Raw genomic sequence first — 24,235 nt, forward strand, 5'->3', positions numbered from 1 at the left:
CAAGAAATCTATGACAAACTGAATTCATCAAATTTTAGTCTCTGCACTGTGTATGTACTCTTACATACTCATGTTGGAGTAAAATTCTTGTTATGACTAGCACATCTCTGGTAACACAGGCAGCTGACTTAAATGACTGCATTCCATTGCTGTATGCATCTTCCTAGAGCCAATTTGTAAAGAGCAAGAACTTCACCCCCCATGTAGCCCTCAAAAGATGGGACAATAAAGTGCCTCAAATCTCAATTACCTCCTTGCTTAGGATTACTACCACAATTTTCTCTATGCTTATACATTTAGTTCTTAAAACAGCTGGTTTCTCCAAACAGAAAACTGTAAATCTGAGCTATCCAAGGTTTTCTGGCATATAAATATTTATAAATAAGATTATCAAATTGTTTGATTAAAAAAAAAAAAAAAAAGCTTTGACTACTCAGTTGTCTTTCTGCAATTCCCACCACTGGTCTTGAAAGAGGAGGCTGCTTTTCACTTCTGCAGATAACTCCTAGTTTGTTATTCCTGGGAGACAGTAGCATCACTTTCCAGCGATCCTCTTTCAGATTGAGTTAGGAGTCTCTGGACTCAAGTACCAACTCCTAAGCTAAAAAAGTCTGAATAGCATAACGCAGGAATCCCAATACCGACATTATCCAGCTTCAAGTGGTCATAAGCTGTACAAGGTTGTTATTGGTGCTGTGTACAGCAGTTCTGTGATAATGCAGGAATTTGAATTCAGGTATTTTAGAGCATGGCCCTCAGATTCCATTTGCAAATAGTAGAGACTACAAAGTCCAATTAATTAATAAAGGTAATCTTAAAGTTATCACAAGAGGAGAAACAAAGCCCAACTTTTATTAAGAAAAAAAAAAAAAAAAAAGAAGACGACACATACACTCCCCCACCCCCAAATTCTCAGCACTCTGAGAGTGATTTCTGGTGAACCTGCAGAGAAACATGGCTGCTCGTCAGTTACTGCCTCCTCTCCTCAGCCCTGAGAATTCGGGGAAAATAACTTTTGAAGACAACAATCTTGCAACATAAAGAAGTTTATCAACAAAACCGTTAATATAATGTTCACAGATCCACCTTGCTGGAGTTCCACAGAAGAAACATGGCATCAAATAGGTACTTTTTTTGCCCACAAACAACTTTATGGGATTTTGGATTGACATTTGGTTTCTGGTATCTTAATCTCAAGTTTTAAAATAAAAGTGCTGAAAACCTTAAGACTGATTAGCACGATCCTATTCAATATAGTGTTTGAATGTGAAAATTCACATACCAGAATTTTTGCTTTAAACACAGTAAGGTATATGTACATTAAGATATATTTTGAAATGAAGTAGCTGAGCCCAGCAGAGAGGAACGTATTGAATCCGAGGGAGTACTGAACAGTTTTGGTTTTTTGGGGGGCTGTTGTTCTTGCAGTTGTGGCTATTTGATACTAGTCAGATTCAAAACTGCCATAATGCAACATCTAACTGAACTGAAATTTAAGATTAGTTTTGCTCATAAGAAACGGTTGTAAGAGAAAATACTGCCTATACGATGTCTGCAATGCTACATGTTGGAAAAAAAAAAACCTTCCATGTTTCCACACGTCACTGAGAAACTTGAACTGAGGAGTTACCTTAGAAAGCAGGACATCCTATTTGTCTCAGTTTTCCAATTCAACTGCGGAAAGTAAGATACAGAACAAAAATCCTCTGAACCACTTTTGGAACTTCAAAGTGCTTTATTAATTGAATCCAGGCTTAAAGTCATACATTCTGAGGATGATGGTTAATTATGGTAAATTCTTTACAAAAGCTTTTCTTTTTGTTTATATTTTCTCTCTGAGACACTGGGTAGTAGTAAACTCATCTTTCTTTTTCAAGCTGTACAAAGGAAGACTATTACAGGAGACACTGCCTACTTGCAATAGCCTGGATATTTTCCACTCCCAGGAAGTCCCCCTAAGTTTTGACATTAGGATTTAACCCCATCTGGATGTAAAAGATCTACCTAACTGTGATTCTGCATCAATAGAAGATAATAGCTCTGTTTCAGAATTCTTACGCTACCAGTATTCAGAGTTAAGAAAAGAAGACTACCTATTGCAATCAGTCCCGTTTCTAATTTCTTTCTGCTAATATGAATTCCTGCCTTCTAACAGAAGTGTTACAATATTTTAAGAGAGGAAATTTATTGGCTGGGGTGATGGTTGAAACAGATTCATTATGTCTCAGAATTACATTAGTATCACAAAATTTTAGATACAATGACTGCGGCTATAGCATTTGCTTGGTAATTATAAGGCAGTCACTGCTTTTTAAAAAAATTCAGAACAATACTTCATTGGTTTCACTATGATAGCAGCATATTTTTGATAAAAAAAAGCATACAAGCCAATACATTTTTTAAAACACCCTTAAAATGAAGCTTTTTGGTAAGAAGCCTAGAATCTTTGAGTGATGGGTATCAGCAGGTTAGACAGTAATCCAGTGTATAACATCTGTTACAGTACAATTACAACAATCTTAACTTTTTATTACTGTCAGGATGTATAGTCAATTTGTTCTACTAAATTAACTGACTAAATGAATCACAGTTTACAACTTTATGGTACTACATAATTCTTTTTGCTGTATTTATCCCACTGATTTAGGTGATATACAAATGTAGACAGTGGTCAGTACATTATGTTTCATTTAACTTTTTCAAGTATCACAAGATTAACAGTCTTGTCAGGCTTGTAATAGCGTATTGCTATATACGCACATATAAAAAAATTAATGCAAACATAATGTAAAATTTTAGATGAAAATGGTCTAAGCATGAACATTTGTACCCCAAAAAGGGCTATTCAAGTTATTGGGAAAATTCATATCATGCTAAACTTAAAAGCAATATGCTTTTCTTTACATGCAAAAGAACTTGTCCTTTAAGTACTGAATTCAAGTAGGCATTCTGAGTTATAGCCAGCATGTCCAGAGCACTAAGAAACAGTTCAAACAGCCACCTCTCCTAACTAAAAAGTTTTGTGGTGGATTACAGCAGTAGTAGGCAAAATCTCTTATTCTCTATTCTATTTGCCCTATTAAAGAAGATCAATCAAGATTATAGTTCAGTTCTTCTCTGAACTTTTCAATACAGCAGCAGGAGGACAAAACTGACTTGCCATATAAGGCAAGTTTCACTTAATAAAATGAAACTAAAGCTTAAAATTGTGAACCTTATTTTACAGAACACAGCTGTATTTCAATTTATCCCTTAAATCGTGAAGCATGTCTACCAGTGCAAGGGGAATGCAGACAAGAGTCATTGAAAGCATTTCACCAGCCAGATACAGAATTTGAAAACAGAGCATGCGTAGGAGTTCTTTTTAGCATCATCAGCATACGAAAGAGCAATGGCTTATGCAGCCAGAGGAATGAAACCAGTGACATCATGGATTTGCTTGAAGGAGAAACCACATGAGAACAGAATCCAGTCTAAGAGGAAAACGTTTACTATTTAAGCTTTAAAAGCTTAAATAGCTTTTAAAAGATAGAAAATCCAAAGCTAATTTCAGGAAACTCAAGTTACTGTTTTTCCTCATTTAGTCTTCTGTTCTGTTCTTAGCATTCATATTAGAACTGGCACTAGCACTAAATTAAGGTTTGAGCTTTTTTGTTGTACAGCTCCAATTCTGTGGAGATTTAGCTGACACAACTTTAACTGCTGCAGAAGTCAGTTAGGAGTGAAATTAGAGAAAAAGTAGTAATGGATATCCACCTGCCATGTCACTTCATAAATGCTAGCTTGGAAGTTGCATAATTGCAGGCAGTCTGATACTGCCTGCCTTGAAATGTTATTTTTTCCTGGATATTTTATGTAACTAATTTCTTGTTATTATAAAAATACCAAGACCATAATTTTATTTTATATAAACCACTAAGCAGCAATGTGAGATGTGTCTTTCCATTTGGCTTTATGTTACTTGAGCTGTTTCAACCCCTTTTTCATTTTTCTTACATTGCACTAGCAGGAGAGTGCTCACACTTGACACTTTTTACTTTTATCAAAATGATACTTCTTACTTTTTAAGCAGGAATACAGCAAGCAATAGCAAAAATAAGTGCTAAATTTGCATCTCTTTCACATTTTCCATATAATTTCGATTTGACTTTACTTTGACTGCATGCCCATAACTCCCTCTCAATGTAGAGTCTGACTATGAATTCTAATTCTGCATAATACTGGGCCTTGAAAACTATGTACACAAGTAACCAGTATTACTGTAACCTTATTTCTTTTCTCCTATAAATGCAACTGTAATGCAGTTCTTGTAAGCCACAACCGTTTTTTCCAGTTCCATGTTATTGCTGCTGTTACTTAATGCTTGCAGTCACATCTCATTTCTATCCTTCGTTTTACCAGATGGTAAATATGGGGGAGGGGAGAAAGTATCAGAAACGCTCGACTTCATGCTGTGCCTTCCAAGAAAAGCATTATAAGCTAGGTGGGAAATAAAGGAAGTCAAATAAGTAATAATGCACATACACAAATTTACAAGGCCACACTACTGTCCAAAGATGAGGAAAAACTTAGAATTAGCTTGTTACACAACATTCAGTTGTTTGCACAAAATTACTATTCTGCATTCTGGAAATAATTTAAAAGTAGCCTTTGTCAAGCTGTTTGCACATCAGTCTAATTTTAGAAGCTTTACGGACATTCTTTTATTGAGTACAAGAATATGAATTGAGTACAAATCTAGAGTCATTCTGGCATCTAAGTCAGTCATTGTCAAACTCAATGTGCAACGTTTGACTGTTCTAAGATTACTGACACATTCCATGCAAACTATTTAATTGATCACTCTCAGTTACACACTTTCGCTAGAAAAGTGCATTCTACCTCTTCCTTCCATACTTGCCTATTTTTCCAAAGAAAGCTGAACAAACATTGGTTACAACGTTATGTTGGAATTAGCAAAACAAAAAATCATATGACTTGCCCACTGAACAAGTTCAATGAAAGTTCTCTGATGTCATAAGAGAATTCATTTTGAAACTGCACATCTAGAGGTATTAGCATATCTAATGCTGCTCTGTATTCATTTCAGCTTAAAGTTTAAGACTTAGTGTGTCAGTGAAAAAGTTTTTGTACTCCATGAATTAGTGTGAAGCTTTTATTTTTACATAATATTTTACTCGAACAATCTGCTTTTACTTTATTTTACCACACTTGTTTCAATTCTTCCCACTGCTACAGCTCAGTTGTCCTTGACCTTTCTAGAACAAATCTCTCTTCACCACTAATTTTGGCAGTGTAGATCTCCATTTATAATCCCAGTAGAGCTTTTTACCTTGTGCTCCACTCAGTGCTTTAGCTCAAGTGTTGGTGTGCCTCATTAGGGAAGCATAGCTCAACAATTGGGAGCTTCTAGCTTATCTCAAAGCAAGAAGAAAATCTGCTCCCCCCCCCCCCCCATTTCCTATCCAATATATTAGGAGAGTGACTCTCATACTATTTCCACAAAGCAGGAGGTGAAAAACTTGACTGAACTTCTTTCAGGCAACATAATCTTGCCATAGGATAAGGCTTACTAGTACATTACAAAATGCTGTTCCAGTTGGTTAAAAAAATATATACATATATATATACACACACACACACACACGCATGCATGTGTGTGTGTGTAAGCATATATATAGATATAAAATCACTGTAGCTGTTCATATTTGCTTCAGGTTACATGAGAATGTTTTAATTAAATTATCAAATACATTTAAGTGATATACTATAATTAGTACAACAAGATTTACTTAAAATAATGTTTCTGTGACAGAAAGATAGCTCTAAAGGTTTTTTTTTTTTTTTTTTTTTTTTACAACTTGTAAAAGTCTTCTTCAGTAATAGCGTCTTTTAGTAGATAACGAATTCAAAGTCTTGTGCTATTTAGTACCTTTTCTACAACCTTAATCTGCAAAGGAGCTGAATGGGAGTTGTCTATGAAACTGTGCTTTCCTTTTTTAAAAGTTTTTATTTTCTCTCTCTCTTACCTTGAAATACAGCAAGAGCCAATTTCAGCAGGTGCTAACAGTTGCTCCCTAGACATGCCTACCCCAGGGATGTCCATAACTGACATCCTTCAAGTTCTCCCCATTTATTTACTAACCCTTTAGAGACAAACCAGCCAAGATAAAGAGGCTGAGACATCTTTCTGGCCTCAAGGTTAATCTGTTTGGAGGAGTCACTATCGAGCAACAGCAAACATACTTACCTCCTGAGCTTTGCCCAACATGGTCAGAGCACAGAACCCACACAAGTTTTCTGTACATATACTGATGTTCCAAGTATGTCTTTCAAAAAAGCTAAACAAATAATTTGTTATTTACAGATATAAGTTATGGAAGTTGGGATATTAAGTATAGAAGACAAAAAATAGCAGCAAGATGCTAGATTTTGCCACAGTGCTTTGGATAAGAAAGTATGCTATGCTTTTTTTTTTTTTCCTAAGTGATAAATTGCATTTTCTCTATTGCAGTTTCACACTGTGACAAACTCACAGCTGTCTATTCCTGAAGCGCTAAAAGCATACAGCAATTTATTAAAAACATAAAACATGTAGTATTAAAACTTACGGACAACAAAAGTGACGTTCTCCTCCTGTTAAATACTGGCAATATCCTACTGTAACCAAAACCATTTTTAAACAAGATTTTTTCAATTATTTAGTTTAGGCACAGAAACTGTAGTACTTCCAGAACTGCTCAACTAATATTACATATTCTGTTTCCCCCTAAGAATTCTTTGTAATGCTACTCAAAGTCATTATTCTGATATTTGTATTTTCAGAATGGCAACCAGCAGAAGAACTTATACCACAACCTACGAAACTTTTTAAAAATTCAGTCTGGCCTAAATTTTCAGACTTGATCCTAAAAGGCACTGAAATCTCTAGCTCATAGAAAGACTGGAAAATGGGGGGGGTGGGGTGGAGTGGGGTGAGGGAAAGAAACCAAAACCAGAAAGCCGTCTTCTAAAAAAGCAAGTATTTTCCATTGAGTAATGCTAAATACGCTAGTAGGACACTAACCAAGTTAACTAATGGTTTTGTTATTACATGCAGGACATGCTCTCTTACAACTTTTTCATTCATGGTAGTGAATATTCTGTCATGGATGGAAAATAACATTTCATAATCCTTAATTAACATATTTACTCCAAACCTGTAACAAAAATGAAAAATTTCAATTCTATCCTATTGACATAGTCAAAATCAGAGAGACACAATTTACTTTAAACATGGAATTATTCTGACTTGGTATCAAACTAAAACTGGCTACTTTAAGTTTAGCTTTACCACAGCAAGAAAAGAGGAAAAAAATTAAATAGAACCGTCACTTATTCCTCACCGTTCAGTCACTTAATTTGAAAAACACTAGGGAAAAAGGGACAGTCCCTGTGACAGTTAGCCTTCTGACATGGTCTCACTTATTTCTAACTGCAGTTTTTAGTATTTGGGTTTTGAAGTTCTGCTGCAATTATGTGGAAAAATATTGCCATGTTTCCCAATTGGAAACTACTCAACTTTGAATCACCCAATCAGTAGAATCCCCTTAAAAAAAGGGGGCACAAACTTGTGCGCAAAGGGAAAGGGCCTTGCCTCAGTCAAAAAGTCTGAGGAAACGCAGAAATCTCAGTACAGTTTCCTCCGCAGTTCTTGATAATACTTTCCCCACAAAAAGTCTAGTGAAATGAAAAAATGGTACGAGCTACCATTTATTACCGTTACTTTATTATGCCTTAATATTGCTTATACTTCCCCCTTCTTTCTCATGTTACAGGTAAAGAGCAAGAAACTCAAACTTTTAGGAATAGGCATGTTCTTCCCATTGATAACTAACACTCTGGGAAGCGGGTAGCGGGAGAAGACGACAAAACACATTTGGAAAAGGCTGGCATTTGTGCTCCTCACAAATGTTCCTTTCCTTCTTTCCTTCCCTCTTCCCAATGGTGAAAGAGGGTACTCTAACGCTAAGCTTTAGATACTTCTGTGCTGTAATTTCTACCTTGATTAATCCTTGACTCTGCATTCTTTCCCTTTTAGAAATTGACCTAAACTGCTACTTCTGAAGAGCAACCTCGGGGGGGGGGGAGGGGCAGTAGTTTTAATACAGTTCTCTTTTGCTGGAGGTACTTCTTTCCAACTTAAAACAGAAGATACAGAAATGAAGTGTGAGATGGAATAATAAATTAGTAGGGAGACTTCAAAACAGATATATCCTCTTTTTGTGGGTGTAACTGCAAAAAAAGGGCTGCACGAGAAGGCTTGAGGAAGTGAAGCAAACAGAGCGACTTATCTAGGTTTTTTTTTTTTTTTTTGGTAGAGGGGAACTGGAAGCTCCTTTGACAAAAACAGGCCTAAAATAATCTGTATTCAAAAGTTTTAGACCTCGAAAAGCTTCCCATGTTCACTAATTTTCTAGGCCATGATCCTCCAGAGTAAATTCTGGACCTGTTAGCAATAGTAGTGAAAGAGTTACAGGTATTTGCAGGGGTATGTTTACTCAATTTAATTAATATTTAAATGTTTTCATCAAATACTTTATCTCAATTTACATATTAAATAATTCTATTTGGCACACATCAAAATTCTCCAATACACTTTAAAATCCAGAAGAATTAGCACGGTTCTCTTTAGACTGTCTTTTAAGCAGAAAACGTATGCCAGCAGACCTTACAATTTTGAACTCAAATGTGGATATAAACGCTATTGACAAATTCTATGACTTTTTAAATGATTTTTTTTTTTGCTATATTGGTTGTAAACTGTATTTTTAACAGATTTATCCTGAAACAGCTATAAATCTGGCCATTCTTTGACTCTTCTGCCGTTGTTACACAGGCACAAACAAAAAGTACACTTCGTAACTTTTTCGTGTATTCAATTTTTATGAACAGCTGATTTTAATATATACATACTTCTGAAGAAAAAACATGTCTACATATGAAAACTGTAGATAAGTTAGAAGTAGAATCATTAAGATTTAAGTTAATATTGATGCACTTTTATCTGGTATAAGTTGCTGAATCTCTGCCACGCTTAAGCAGCACAATAATATTGGGGTTTAAGGTTTATTTTACTACGCCAATATTTACGTGCTGCTAGGGCGGAACAAGTATGACAACTCTTCTATTCATCCACATGTCAGGAACACAACTTATCCATAGAAAAATTTGCGTAAGCAGTATCTTCAACTGTTTCTCTTCCTTAAATTTCTAAAGCAGCAAATAATGATTCGCATCTTTACTGGAGCATGCAAACCATGATGTGCTGCTAGAGTACTTTAAGGCCTCAAATACAAGATTCAAAACCTAGACAGTAGTTTTCATAACTAGAAATACAGCTTTTCTTAAAAATCATTTCATTCCTACACTTACCTGTAAAATTAAGAATCTGTTATGGTCCAAATCAATTCCATGGCTTCGAAGAAGAATACCAACATCTTTGAATGTCTTTTTCTTTCCATTGATATGATAGACAGAAGAGTTATCTCTGTAGGCAGTTCTAGATACACAGAAATTGCTGTTAGGAATGACTTCATAATCATCTCCTTCCTGTTTTGAGGAAAAATAAAGCCAGAAAAACAATCAGGATATCACAGGTTTATTTCATATTTCACAGTTAAGCACAGAAATGCTATCATGTTCAGGTTTTAAGTCAACTGCACTCTAAGGTCCAGTAGAAATGGGAACTCTTAAAGCTGTATACCTTACAAAAAAGAAAAAAGAAAAAACATCTTGAGGACTGGATTAAAGACACTTCAAATTGTTTAAAGTGAATGGCCTTCATTTAATGCCCTTCCCATCTCTAATACAAGCTATTGCTTTAAAAATATCTAATTTATTCTCTTCACCACTGTTTCAAATTACAAAAGAAAAGGCCTACTTCAAATTCAAAGTGGCTGTGCTATTCTAACCTTTAAATTTTAGATTAGGAAATCTTGAGCTACTTAACTACTGTTTTCATTTTTAAACCCTTTTTTTTTTTTCTCTCTCCCAATAGTGCTAGGAAAAGGGCTTACTTTTAGCTGAATAGTTCTAAAGAGAAACTGTAGAAGATACAAAAGCAAAACTTTAAAGATGTGACAAATGTGACATCATCAGCTTCAAAAGCTCTTAGACTTACCTGAAATGCAGTAACTAAAATAAAGCCGGTACTACATTTTAAGATATTAAAATTGATGCATGCTTCTTACAAAGACTTTAACTGGCCTACCGCTTTCCTAAATTTCCCCCAAGAGCACAATTAACTTGATATCTAGGCTATTCAGAACTTGTAGCACATCATAAAATTAGCTCCTAGGTATTAATATGTAGTCAAATGAAAACCTAAAGTAAATTTTATAATTATTGGATCTGCTTATTCTAGATACAAGAAAAACGTAGGGGTGGGTGGGTATATCAAAGAAAAATTCTTACTCAAAAAAATATTTTTTCCCAAGATTGCGAATATTGTCATTTTATTAACAAAAGCTTTGAAACTCAAGATACATTTCCCCCTTTTTTTGACTAACCCCAAACGCAACAGTTTAAATTTCAGCCAGAATAAACATGTACAGAAATTAGAATTAAATATTTCAAGTAAAAAAAAAAATTGCTTGCACTGTAATCACAATAAATCAACAAAATTGCAGAGCAGTTTTTACTTGTGCAAGAAGTGACAGGCAAAATGAGTATTTCTGATTTGCCAACACTTCATTTCTTTCAAACAAAACATCATGTCCAAAAATATTTAGTGATAAGATTTGGAGTCTAGAATTTTCTATTAAAAATCTAATTTTAAAATTGCAGATATTTTATGGCATAAAAAGTGTGAATATTAAAGTTTCAGATTCATTTTGTATTTTTCTAAGCTTATATTGAGATAACTGAAAATATTTTTAATTGGCTTAAAAAGTTTTGCTTAAATAGTTGTTATTTCTGAACCTACATTGTTCATTATATATTTAAGAATATATAACATGTCTACCTGTACATTTACCAACGGTATTCCTGAAATTAACAGAATCCCTAAAAATTCATATACTCGAGGTAAAACAGAGAACACACAATTTTCAAAGGATTTCTTGTTAAAACGACTATATTATATTTCAAAGTAGTTTTAAAATGTACACGTACCAGATACTGGTCTCACAGAAAACAGAAAAGAATCTACTAATATTTTAAGAGCTACATCACTTGATAGAGGAAGTTTTAAGCTAAATAACACTGAATTGATATTTTACATCCCAAAGGTAAAGTAATCATGCTATGAAGTTTTCTCCAGTTTGAACTAAAAATAAGGGCTAGTTTTCAAACCCTTAAAAAATAAAATAAAATAAAGGCCTCCACTGTTCTGAATATAAGAATACATACCTTGTCAATGATCTTTTGGAAGTGGACTTCCACAGAACAACTCTGGATTTCTGTATGTTCATCAGAATTATGGATCAGAACGGACAGTTTTTTGGATCTGATTTTTTGTGCCCGATACCCAAACACAAAAAGCATTGAATCAATGACATTGGATTTTCCACTGCCATTTGGCCCAATAATACATGAAAAACGCTGCATAATAGAAGAAAAAAGTGATATTCAAATTGAAATAGATCCTAGGCAGTGTGTATCACCTATTTCGTTTGTAGACAGCTTAAAATACCATTATTTCTAGTGCAAGAAACTGCAGACTATTTGATAACTTAGTTTTTACTGCCAAAGGTAAAGCAGTACAACCCATTAAAAAAAAAAAAAAAAAGAAAAACACACCCACCCACACCCACCAAAACACCTCAACTTAGCTCAGCTTTATGAATTTTAACTTGTTAACTCAAAACATTGCATTTATCAAGCATGTTAGCAAAGAAAGTGTCATGATTAGCCACTTGAAGTCTACTGCTGGACCTAAAAAAAAAAAAATTATTGTTTTTCAAACAGACCCCCTGAAAATTCTCCAGCAAACAAAATCAAGAAAATTTTTGGTTTTTTTAAGGCAAATGATAAATTACAATCACATAGTATCATAAAATTACACTTAACTGTTTTCTCTACTGTCCAATAATTAAAATATAGAATATCACTATGAAGTAATTCTGAAACAAGTATTTTTTAGTTATTTTGAGCTAAGCTTGTGTGTTAGTATTCCTTACTGTATTTTCACATAACAAAGTCTTACCTCCATTTAGAATATTCTTAAAGTAAAAGAAAGATACCTTATGAAAAGGTCCCAAAGTTTGCTCCCCTGCATAGGATTTGAAGTTCTGGTTTACAATATGAGTTATCATGAGACGAGGAGCACCAGCTTCATTGGTCATTGCTGGTGGTGGGGGAGGAGAGATGCTACTCAAAATCTCTTCTAAACTTCGATTATCGAGTACCTCATTTGAGGCTGCTAAAAAACATCCAGAATAAACAGAAAGAAAAAGAAGACTATAAGCTCTGAAGACTAGACACCTATTAAAGTGTTTAATTCAAAAGCTAATATTATTTCTACATGAATCAAATCTATACTTTTGTCTGAAATTATCAACATGAACTAAGTGGAGTTAAAATTCTTCTTGCCATGAACTGAATCTTTTAGAAGAAGATACTTAGAGATGCCCCATCAGTTCACGAGTGGCTTTGTTCTTTCATTACGTAATTCTTATTCTAACACTCTTTAATAAGCACTCTGCAATTACAATAGCTACAAACATCACAATAAGCCTACAAATCTGAAACAGGCAAAGTCTTTCTAATTAATAAGTGCAAAGCCACATTTCAAGCGTGCTCACTGCAAGATTTGGGGATCGCTGCACAATGCTCTGAAAGCTGTAATGACAGCACAACTACTCTGCAAAGACAGGAAGTTTGTTACGAAAACAAACTGGCCCCCTGGATATCAACTACTTATAAGCAAAGCAGTCAGCAGTTACTAACAACTTTTTCTTCAAATAGACAGTACTTTGTCACAAATTTCAACATATTAACCCATTTGTCAAATACCTTGCTTTAATAATTACATAGCTGGTTAACTAAAGAGACACTAACTTCTGCTTTTCCAGACATTTTCAGCAAAAAGCTCAACTCAAAAAAACTTAAAAAAAAAAACAAAAACAAAAAAACCCTGCTTCACGAAAAAGAAAGTCAAATCGTTTTTAAGAGTTAAGTAAATAAACTTGACGTTTATTCCATTCCAAGAAATCCCATACCATTGGCTATGTATAAATTTGAAAAATCCGGCTGTTGTACCACAATCTTAAGTGCAATGTTACAGATTAGAAATCTCAAGTATAAGATTTATTAGAAAAAAGTCTACCAATTGCTTTTGCACTTGTACTAAAGGACCGGTCCAAATACTTTAACTCTTTGCAAGCCCTCTTTTCCATTTTAAAAAGTTTAAACTTGCCAAGACTCAAGGCTTTCAATATTCTAGAAGAGAAAGAACAGAGTACCTGGAATAGTTTGTAAATTCAACTGAACACCATTGCTCCACAGGCGCTATTGTCAAGTTTACGTGCCATCAGAATCATAATGTAGTAACCTACCTTGTGGAGGTACTTCACCAAGCTGTCCATCACCTTTGTCCACGTTCATGTCACTGGTGGACTCCTCTAAGGGCTCTCTGCCTTTTGCCTGGACTGCTGTAGAGGTTTTGGTGCTCTTGCTTGGCATGATTTCTGTTGGCTGTTCCCCTTCAATTCCAAGCAATCAAACCACTGAAGGGATCTATCTCCTTTGCTAACACAAACAAGAAAACCCCGTGATCTAAGCATTGAGCTACAATCCCCTAAGAAATATACCTATACGAATGTCCAGATGCTTGACTAATTCAGAAACCAAAGTCTAGATGTATTTTGAAGACAAAACTCTGAATTTGGAAGGAAAAAAAAAAAAAACACCCAAAGCTTAGTCTCATAAAAATAGATTTGAAAACATTCCCCCAAAACTGATGGACCTACCCTAATCGGTAGATACGGCATGAATTTACCTACTGAAAACCCATACAGCCATATTCAAAGCAGTTACTATGCTCAGAGAGAGCAACCCTGCTGCTGGGGGCAAAAGAGTTAAAGATACATTTGCAATAACAAACTGAGTAGCCATATGGCTATATCCTTCTGGAAGCACGCTTTACATACACCTTTCAGACTTGACACACATTTTATTTTCAACACTCCATGCTAATTATTAAGAAAAAAATACATAATTTAAGTAAAGTCTCAACTTTGGAGCAGTTTAGATCAATACCCTCACTTTGCAAAATACAACACAACCTCTACTGTTAGTGTTCAACATTTAACCGAGTAAGCGAAACAAAATACGTTAATCTAGTTCTGATGTTAAAGTTATCTGATCAAGAACGAAACCTTACAAAAGTCCATCAGCTGCCACTTAAGCACAGCTCCCAAAAAAGTGCAAATAGAAAGCAACCGATGAGAAGCAAGAGGACTGCAGGAGCGAAACTCTCCCCAAAGAGTTTAAACTGCAGCAAGTGGCGAATTCAGTTTGGAGAAAAACAGACATGAGAAAGTTTACTTCTCACAAGATAAAAAAAACTGACGTGGTTAGAAAGTCATCTTACAATTGGTGCCAATCATTTGACGTTTTCAGACCTACCCCCAACCCACACTCTCATGAGAGTCCTTCATTTGGGACAATGGGGGAGGGGGGAAATAAGAGAGAGGATTCGTTTTAAGGCAATTTGAGTCTATGCCCCTGTTAAGAAGTGTTCCGCAATGGCTGTCTCAAACAATTACAGTCTCTCAAAGTACCAGATTTTTTTTTCCAAAGCTTCTCCACTCAGAGTTGTGCAATATAGACCTATTTACCTTACCAACCCCTTTCCTCCGTATACGCCAACAAAATTAACAAGCGTAACTACTCGACTTCAACTTTTAAATTGTGATAGACCAGATATACAGACTCTCTAATAAACTTAACATATTCGTGTCGAGCCCCTCCCCCAAGTCAACTCAGAGGTGTTTGTTAAAAGCATCTCTCAATGATCTCCTGCCAAAGTGCCGTTTTTCTTGAGGGCTTGGCGAAAAGAAGAGTCAGAGACAGGCAGAAGGACTTCCTTATTAAAAGCTGATCAAATTTGATAGCGATAACCGATGTCAGTGAAATTTCCTTCTTTTTTTTTTTTTTTTAAATAATCAATCCGTCATTCTAAGGAATCCTACTGCACCTTTGTCCCGGTCTTAAGAAAATCCTTAGAGAGTTACAACGATTTAGCTTTCACGCCTCAGGCATAAAAGGAGTAGGCAGAGCTAGTTACGGAAGGGTCCTTGCTTCGTAAGCAGATTAAAATCGGGCGCCTGTATTTCGGGCACGCCGAAAACATATCACTTCCCCTTCATAGGTTGGTCTCCGATTAGCGGTCCGTAAGGATACAAGGGGAAAACCTGCTTTCTCCCCGACGCTCTCTCTTCCCCTCGCTCCTCACACGCATTTGCCGACACCCGCAGGGACAGAAACGCCGGCGGGGTTGGGGGGGGGGGGGGGAAGGGAAGCGGGCACCAAGCGGCGGGCGCCCCTCAACAAGAGCCCCGCGCAGGGCAGCCCCGACGGCGGGCCAAGGGGCTGCCGCCGCCTTTTGCCCGCTCAGGGTGGGGTGAGGGGAAGGAGGAGGAGGAGAAAGGAAGAATAAGGCACGGGGCAAAAGAGCCCGCCACCGCCCTCCGCAGCACCGTCTGCGCGGGGAAACTTGCTGCTCGCTCCGGGGAAATTTCCCGACGGCGGCTCCGCTTGCGGCGAAGGAAGGCGCTCACCACCACCACCACCTTCCCCCCCCCCACCGCCGCCGCCGCCACCTCCCCCGGCTCCACCTGCCCTCCGGCGGCTCTTACCCGAAAGCCCTGCCTCGCAAAACCGCCCCGACTGCTCCCGCCGAGCTGGTACCTGCGAGGACGGGCAGCGCCCGGCCGCGGGCCGGGCGGCGGGGGGGCGGCAGCGGGCGGCGGCGTTGGCGGTCCCGGCTCCCGCCGCGGCTTGGCGGCTTCCACACTCGAAAATGGCGCCCAAACGGCAAACTCGAACCGAAATTCGTTAGAAAGGCGCGGGGCATGCTGGGAAGGGAGGGGGCCGGCCTGCCGCGGGTTTGAACGCGGGGAGGAGGAGGGGAAAGAAGAAGGGGGAGGGGGGGGGGGAAAGCCCCGCTCCTGCGCCATCTTGTTTTCCGTTACTGCGCGGACACGGGGAGGGCTGAAAAAAACAACAAAAAAAAAAGCAAAATCAGTCCGTTCGCTTTTTTTTTTTGGTGGTGGTGGCGGGGAGGGGGGGAAAGGGAACAGGCTCTGTGGGGCAGCCACGTTGTTTTTTTGGCACCTGGGGGAGCGCGTCCGTATGTGGCGTAAAGAGGCTTATTTTAAATTTAATAGAAATAGGTCAGGGGGCGGCGCTCGGTTGCCGGGCGACGAGGCGCTGGGGGCCGCCGCGCGAACGGACGGTTTTTAAAAACGTGCAGAAAAAAAATTAAAAAAAATAGGAAAAAAATAATAATAAAAATAGCGCACGCTTCTAAAGCGGCGTGAACTAACGGGCGGCGCGGTGACGCCATGGAGTCGCGTCACCTGGTCCGGGGAGGGCCCGTGAGGTGGCGGTGGGGCGAGGAAGAGGAGAAGGAGGAGGGGAGGAAGAAGTCTCGCGGGAAGTAGCTATAGAGACCGAGCAGCTTCGCCGCGGCGGCGCCGGAGCTGCGACGGGGACGGGCGAGGCGGGAATCGCGTGGCAGCGGCAGCCGTTGGGGCTCGCGAGCCGCCACCACCGCCGGCGCCTCCCTCCCTCCGTCCCGCCGCTGCCTCAGGTAAAATAACGCGGCGGGGGCGGCGGGTCTGAGTCAGCGCCGCCACGGGGCGGCGGGTCGGGGGCGGCGGTAGGAGCGACGAAGCCCCCCCCCCCCGAGGGGAGCGGGCGCTGGGGCTGCGCTGGCACCGGCCTGGCGGCCGCGTGGCGGAAGGTCCCTCCTCGGGGAGGACGGGGAATTTTTGGGCCGCCTGGCGTGTTGCCGGCGGCGGCGGGGCTGGAAGCGCCGCGGACAGCTCCTGCCCCGAGGAAGCACCGCGTTACGTCCCGCTCTTCCTCCCGCGGCCTGTTTCCCCACCCGCTGCATCCACAGCCTTGCTCAACCTCCTGCCTGCCTCACGTTCCCCCCCCCCCCTTTTGTTTTTTTCCTTAAAACTCTCATGGAGCCGCTCCGGAGGAGAACTGGAGAGGAGACAACGTGGGACTGCGCTGTCAAAAAAAAAAAAAAAAAAGGAGGGGGGGCAAAACGGGCTTTGCGGGCGAAGGGAGGTGAGCCGAGCTCCTGGCGATGCCTCCAGCGCGGCCTCCTCCTTACAGCAGCATCTGCGGCTGGTGCGCTGGCGTTAAGCCCTGTTAGAGCGGCGGCGTCGACTGCGGGCGCCGAGGGAACGCGCTCCGAGCGGCGATAACCGGTGCGACTGTGTCCCCCCAGAAGGCTGCCTGTTTAACACGTAAAATAAGGGTGAGCCTTCCTTCTCCTTAAGGTACGCCCCAAGAGCGTTTAGAGCTGCGGTTTTCGAAAACCTGTTGTAAAATTCCCGTGGTGTCTTTGGGGATAAAAGAACGCGGAATCCACGTGAGACTTTTTTCAGGCTTTTTGGAGGCCTGCGTAGGGGGAGCGGAAGCTGACGGTAGCAGCCTGCCTGCTAAAACTCTAAATGAAAAATAAGCAATAAAAAATACCAAGCGGCCACTCAAAAAGTGCGTTTAGGCATGACGTGCGCAGAAAATAGAAGCGGGTAAGTAAGAGCCGCGCATCCAAATAAATGTGAGATACTCTGTTAAGCTGGAGTGATACCTGCGTTAAACTGAAGAAGACATATTTTAGTGCTGTTTTACTCCATATTTTTTTCTTTGCTGGGTACAGTCTTAAGGTTATGTTTGTAGAGTTTTTTCTAGCGTTCATGGTATGTAGACTAGCTCTTTAACTCACCGGTGGTAAGCTTTGTAGCGTGTGCTGAATAGCGATGTGGGTGCTAAGTGACACCATCACCACCATCTAGAAATCAAAGACATGATTCAAAGGCCGCTTTGAAAGTTCAACATAAACCCAGGCCCCTTTTAAGTGCCTTGATATTGAGGTCCTCACACATTTCTAGAGTAAGGGTAGGAGAAAGCAAGTAGACTTTCAAATATGAAAGATGTTGAAGTACTTAAAAATATGTTGTGTGCATTTTATCAGAATGAATGTAAAGTAGCGCTGAAAATAGCTTATTTTATCCTTTGGGCACAGAAAATTACATGTTTTAGGACTGTCTTCCTCTTAAGGCATCTTAAATTCTGCACAGTAACACATAGTAATTTCTATGCTGAAGAAATTCCAGAAGATCAGAAGGTCATGCTGGGCATCGTGATGCTGTCTTCAGAGTATACCACCTGCTCCGATCCTCTCCTCTTCACTTCTTTCCATCCTGAAGGGGGGGGGGGGAAAGAAGGTTTAACCTGGATCAGTGCCTCTCTCCTGTCCAGGCACAGACTCACAAAGGCCTCTGCTGTTACCAAAGGGAAGGAGAAGATGAGAGGGTGGGACCCAGTTGAACATCTTGTGGAATTACAGTGTTACAGCAAAACATCATGGAGGTTCCAAATACTTGTGGGTGAAAGAGGAAGATCATCATTTGGTCACAGCAGCGTTATTTTCATAGCATGGCTCTTTTCTCTAAATTTTCTTGTAATTCTCTGTTCAGGCATTTTAAGATGAAAATCACGTGAACGTTTGTGATTCCAGGTTTTCCCCAGCTACCTTCATGGCTGTCTGTCAGCACAAGAGAACTTCAGTGTTTCAACCTGTAATGTTTCAGCAAAATGCGGCTGACATTAGTTTTTCAACTTGCCTGGTGTGTTGATACTAAGCAGTCAGATATGTGTGCGGTCGTGTAGGAGAATTCAAGGAGAATTCCCTTAACATTCAGGTCCACGTTGGTGATTGTTGTGCCACAATACTCATGTAATATTATTTATTTCAAAACCTTTAATTTTGGTATTGCCATCTTCCTTTTTAATTTTTGCTACTTATATATGTGTTTATTTTGTTTTAATACAGTTATAACGTACCCAAAACATCTTTCTTTAATGCTCCATCTGAACAACTGAAATGAGACTGAAGACTTCACTTTTAAAGGAACCAAAACATATCCTTTCTCTCAGAATAAACCTTAGGACAGTACGTTAACTCTTTATAGCCTGTTTACTAGAAACATTTTCTTTAAATCATAAATGCCATAGTAAAATATTTGTAAATTGCATGTGGCTTTTTTTTTAATGTTACTGTTTTAGTGCCTCTTTTACAGGCAACGTTTCTGGAGATGTTGAACACTCTCATTGCAATACCCAGTGTTCTCTGCTTTTATCGACCTAGTTTGAGACCACTGGTGTTCAATACCCTGCAGAATTTGTCAATGTATTACTGGAAAGTTTTGAGGTTGAATTCTTTCCCACGTAGTAAATAGTATTTATGTATCTAATTGCATGCAGTAAGACACACACACGCACGCATACACTCGAGATATAAACAAAACTGTAATTTTTCTATTCTTAATAAATTAGATACTAACACAGTCTCATATATAAACTGTTGACATAAGCCAACACAAGCCAATTTGAATGACAGTTGGGCGATTTGCATTTGCCTTGTCCTCCAAGACCCTTCTAGAGGCGTAACCCAATGTTTCAGTAAATATGCATTGTAATAAGAATGGTATTTTTACGTGATGTAGTTTCAGTCTGCTTTTCTATTTCATGCGGAATTTTGACCAGCTCTCCTTGACCCGAAGAAGCGAAGAAAGTACGAAGAATCATATTGTCTTTATAGGAATCTTCTTAAAATAATCTTCCTTGTACAGCCTAGATGAGATAGAAGTTTATTTTCAATAACCAAAACTTTAAGACTTCCTTAATTTAATTATACATAAGGAATTAGTTAGCTGTGTGGGATGGACTACAGCTGATGAGCTATATTCCTGCAGTGATGACCACCAAATTATGAAATGGAACCTCTTAACTAGTGAGACTACTCAAGTGGTGAAACTTCCCGATGATATTTATCCCATAGATCTTCATTGGTTTCCCAGAAGTGTAGGTGGAAAGAAGCAGTCCTATGCAGAGAGCTTTGTTCTTACAAGTTCTGATGGTAAGTCAATTGGAAGCATTTATCAGTTCATACCGCTTTGACTATGTCACTCAATACCTAAGAAATTATCTGCAATTAAATAATCTGCAGGAAAGCAAGTTCAAATACCTGTAGACCAGTTGCACTGATGTAAAGTGAACAGTTGTTACAAAATTCATACATCATTTTTATAATTTTCTCTGATACAACATTACAAAACATACTTCTGTCAGCAGATGTATCGTGTTTTACATAGGGTCAAATTCTACTGTCTTTTGATAGCTCTTCTTTCACATTTTTCTAGTTTATAAACGAGCAGCTTTCAATTTGTCTGCGTTGCGTATGTACATAGATGCCAATCACTTATAGTTACCAAAACTGAAGATGGCCACATTACTGAGATTGATACTAAACATCATGGTTAAGCAATTTATTTCATTTCCGGCTAATGGTAACCAAAAGGAGACCAGTGCATCTTATATTTGCCTTCTGTAGTGTCCTGGAGCTCTTTCTGAAGCATCTAGTTTTGGTTGTTGTCAGGGATAGAAGGCTACACTGTATGTCCAGCATATTGGCATGTGCATGTCCAGTGTACAGCTATTTGTCCAGTGTACTAATATACTAATACTAGACTATATTTGCCAATGTACTCCTGTGTATGAATTCTGGCTTGTGGGAGCAGGAAGGTTTGATGGATTGTTTCATTTTTTTTCTTCCTCCCCAAAGAGACCAGACATCAAATTTGTCTGACTTGCACACTATCAAACTTCCATTCCTGTGTGAAGGCACAGGTACACACATAGCTCCAATTCAGTGAAGAAATCTTAGCTAACTCGTTTCATTATTGTTTTATGTTTATTATGAAGCACTCCATACGATTCGGATCAGTTTGTCTCCTTTCTTCTTAGCGTTGTAACTTTAAACAATATTCCATGTCATTAGGAATTTCCTGTGTATGTTTCTCCTTCCTTTCCTTCCCTCATCCTTTTTCTTCTTTAATTAAGGAAAAGCTCTTGGACTCTTCTTTTTAATTTAATTCCATTTGAACAAAATATGAAAAATAACTGTTAAAACAAAGCCTTCTCCAACCCTCTTTTTATTTCTCTTACCATGGACTCGCCAAGTGGCGACCCTGTAGTTCAACTGAGTGTTTCTTCCTGTTCCTATGAATTTCGCAATCTGAAAGAGCTTGATCCTTGTTGAAATCTGCTGTTTTACATTGATCTCCTTATAAAAAATTGTGTTGGAATAAAAGCACTACTGAGAAACAAGTCTTTGGTGTTAGCCTGGGACTGCCTGCCTGCCTGACGATCCACAGGCGAGAGCCTGCTGATGGGAAGGACATGTTAGTTCATGAATGATTTCTGACACTTCCGTGTGTTACATCCAGGAACTTGGCATACGAGTGACTTGGAAGAGCTCTATGACTTGCTTGCTTAAGTTGAACAGTCCTTACACAAACGCTACATTTTTATACCTGTGCGTTTCACTCAGTTGAAAACGCTATGGAAGGTTTCGGAGTAAGTCATTTAAACTAGCTTGCTTGTAGGTAATAAATGTGTGCCACAAAGAAGCAGATAACATGCCAACACACTACAACTTAGCTGATGTTCTTCTGTCAGAAGTCAAACATTTTGGTGGCGAGGCTGTATTTCCACACAGGTAGCGATGGGAGCTCGTCAGCAGTGAACTGAAGGCAACATGCTGCTGTAAATCCCTGCCAGCTTTTTCAGGCAAAACAGCGAGAATCGTGATCAAATGCTGAAGAGAGTTTCTGTCAGGATAATAATGGCCGCCAGCCCATGACCTAGTGATAGTTTTCATGGGGACCTACTGATAGTTTTAAATGGGCCTGATGGATGTTTCTCAGCTAACTTGTGCCTGTATTTTGGCCAGAACCCTGGATTTGTAGGTCTAGTATGTTTTCTTTGGTGAGGGTAACTTATTGTAGGCTTTTGGCTAGCTTCGCTGTGCGCTTGATTGGGAACAGAAGGTATGTAACTGGGCATTAGCAGTCTAGAGCTGATGAATCTAGCATGGCTTTCTGTATAGAGGGAGATAATATATATTTGCGAAAGGTAGGGAAAATTCTTTCCTTGAATGAGACTTTGGCTTTTGCACTGACTGTTGGCAAGAGTTGCACTTAAAAATTAGGAAGGCGGTGGAGGCCAAGATTTCTTCAAGGCATTCTGTACTTCCCAAGGAACAAATGCATTAAATTTATGGAACTAAAGCAGGACATCTTTTGGCCAGTGTCAGAAGGTTGACTCCCTATAACTTCCTAGATGCACATAGGGAGGGAAGATGAGGAGAGAAGTTTGACTAAGCAGGATCATAACTTTTGCAATACCTCATGCTGAATTTTACTGTGGATCTTAGGCAGCTGGGTCTAATGAAATAGTACTTGTAGAGCTCTTAAGGTGGAAATGGGAGCTTTTGTGAAAACTGAAAGGAAGATCCACTTATATCACTTCCTATTAGCATGCGCGTACAGCTTTATGCTTTTTTTTCTGTGTTACCTAAATAAAGGTATTCTTCAGAATAATCAATATTAACGGAGCTGAGTTGCACCCCTGAGCGCGAGGGTTTTTTTTCTTTTTCTTTCCAGAGTGATAGGCGTGGGGTGCAGGGATTTCTGTAGCTCAGCTTATGCTCTGATTCCTATTTCTTTTCCCCTTTCTTTCTCAAAATTTTCAAATTTGTATTTGTAATAGCTTGTTTTTGTAAAATTCTGGATTGTGTGTGTAAATAGCGTAACAACTGTACTGAATCAGATCATCTGTTAATTTATTGTTTTCCTTTTTTTAGCAAAATACACTAACGTATCATATTTTGCTTGAATAATGCTTTGACAGTTGATTGAAGAAATGTATATGGGCTACTACTATCTTAATGAAAAAGATGACTTCAAAAACTGTGCTATATTTTTCTGTCTCATTGTTCTCTGTTTTTTATATCCCTAAGATATGTAAAGAGAAATAACTCATGTTCATAGATGTGTTGAGAGAGGTTGAAAGTCTGATTTTTTTGAAGTGCTCAAATTAGAACGTCATAGAAGCTGCGTGTTCTGAAACGCTTTTATCCAACCTGTACATGAAACCTAATGCAAATTTAGATAGGATATCAGTTCTGAAGTGTAATGCCTAGTAGGTATGAATGCTTACTCCTCTGAAAGTGGATTAAGAGAAACTGCAAAAAAGAGCTGTAACTTAGGAATAAGGATTCATGAATAACACCATGTACAAGTAGGGCCCCGAATCTTGTCCAGGATTTGTTAGGACCTGTGCAAGGCTACGAATTAACCATTAGAAGTTAAGTTTCTCTTGAGTGACCTGATTCAAGGGCAGAGGCTTAAAGTTAGGGTTTCTGGCTTTTTAGCTGATGATTTTTCTTTCTGCTCTAGAGATTTCAGTTTTGTATGACCAGCAGATTCTGAGGTCTTAACGTTGACCTCTCTTTTCCTTGGGAAGACTTTTATTTTCATGCGCTTGTAACTTCTCATTTGCTATAACATTTTTAAACAAACCTTAGTTGTCTAATCTGAATTTATCGTTGTAGGAATCTAGCTAATGATTTCAGCTACAAGAAATAGCGAGAGCAAGGTCAGGAAAAATGCTCTCTTCCACATGCATTTAAAAAAAAGAAAATAATTACTGAGAAAAAAATCTATGAAAAGTATCAATGATCATGTGATTATATCTCGATGAAAACGCGTATGCACTTGAGGGTATATAAATCTCTATCATTACCCGGCTTTTGGAGATCAGCTTGATTAACTTTCACTTTCTTTTAATACAGCTCTTTCCTGCATGTGGTATAAACTGATTGGGCTATCCCTGCCAACTCTTTGGCAGTGATATTTTTATTTTTATTTTTATTTTTATTTTTTGCTTTTTACATATGTGTAGGCCCTGAGAATTGTCCAGTTCTCAGCAAGTCATTAAGGCTTATCATCTTGACAACATGGTAGCTCGAGTGGGTTTTGTCTGTTCAAAGTCTGCAGTTTACCGACTTGCCCCGTTTCCCAGGACGGCATATTTTTTAGTTCTTCAAGCCAGTCTGGTGGTCTGTGTCTAGATAATTTCCATTGCTCAGAGGGTCTACTTTGTA

General features: G+C 38.8%; 2 protein-coding genes across 22 annotated transcripts in view; one reads left to right on the forward strand and one right to left on the reverse strand.

Moving 5' to 3' along the window:
* Nucleotides 1–16,178, reverse strand: part of SMC4 (structural maintenance of chromosomes 4) — a 44,117-nt gene extending 27,939 nt beyond the window's left edge. For 2 of the 13 annotated variants that reach the window (XM_068954309.1, XM_068954300.1), the window contains exons 1-5: nt 15,843–16,039; nt 13,539–13,731; nt 12,225–12,403; nt 11,392–11,583; nt 9,415–9,591 (exon numbers count right to left, since the gene is read on the reverse strand). In XM_068954309.1, the coding sequence (XP_068810410.1) occupies nt 9,415–9,591; nt 11,392–11,583; nt 12,225–12,403; nt 13,539–13,665 (675 nt within the window). In that variant the 5' untranslated portion in view covers nt 13,666–13,731; nt 15,843–16,039. Of the gene's footprint in view, nt 1–6,250; nt 9,072–9,414; nt 9,592–11,391; nt 11,584–12,224; nt 12,404–13,538; nt 13,732–14,365; nt 14,524–15,842 lie in introns of those variants that run through there. The other 11 variants (XM_068954301.1, XM_068954307.1, XM_068954304.1 and 8 more) reach the window with 11 other exon arrangements.
* Nucleotides 16,179–16,582: 404 nt separating this feature from the next.
* The window catches only part of IFT80 (intraflagellar transport 80), a 60,659-nt gene continuing 53,006 nt past the window's right edge, over nt 16,583–24,235 (forward strand). Inside the window, exons 1-4 of one of the 9 annotated variants that reach the window (XM_068954313.1) lie at nt 16,583–16,798; nt 17,335–17,479; nt 19,061–19,148; nt 19,925–20,146. In XM_068954313.1, the coding sequence (XP_068810414.1) occupies nt 19,112–19,148; nt 19,925–20,146 (259 nt within the window). In that variant the 5' untranslated portion in view covers nt 16,583–16,798; nt 17,335–17,479; nt 19,061–19,111. Of the gene's footprint in view, nt 16,799–17,334; nt 17,502–19,060; nt 19,149–19,922; nt 20,147–24,235 lie in introns of all 9 variants that reach the window. The other 8 variants (XM_068954314.1, XM_068954319.1, XM_068954318.1 and 5 more) reach the window with 8 other exon arrangements.

This window comes from Struthio camelus, chromosome 9 (genome assembly GCF_040807025.1).
Source record: "Struthio camelus isolate bStrCam1 chromosome 9, bStrCam1.hap1, whole genome shotgun sequence".
Lineage (NCBI taxonomy): Eukaryota > Metazoa > Chordata > Aves > Struthioniformes > Struthionidae > Struthio > Struthio camelus.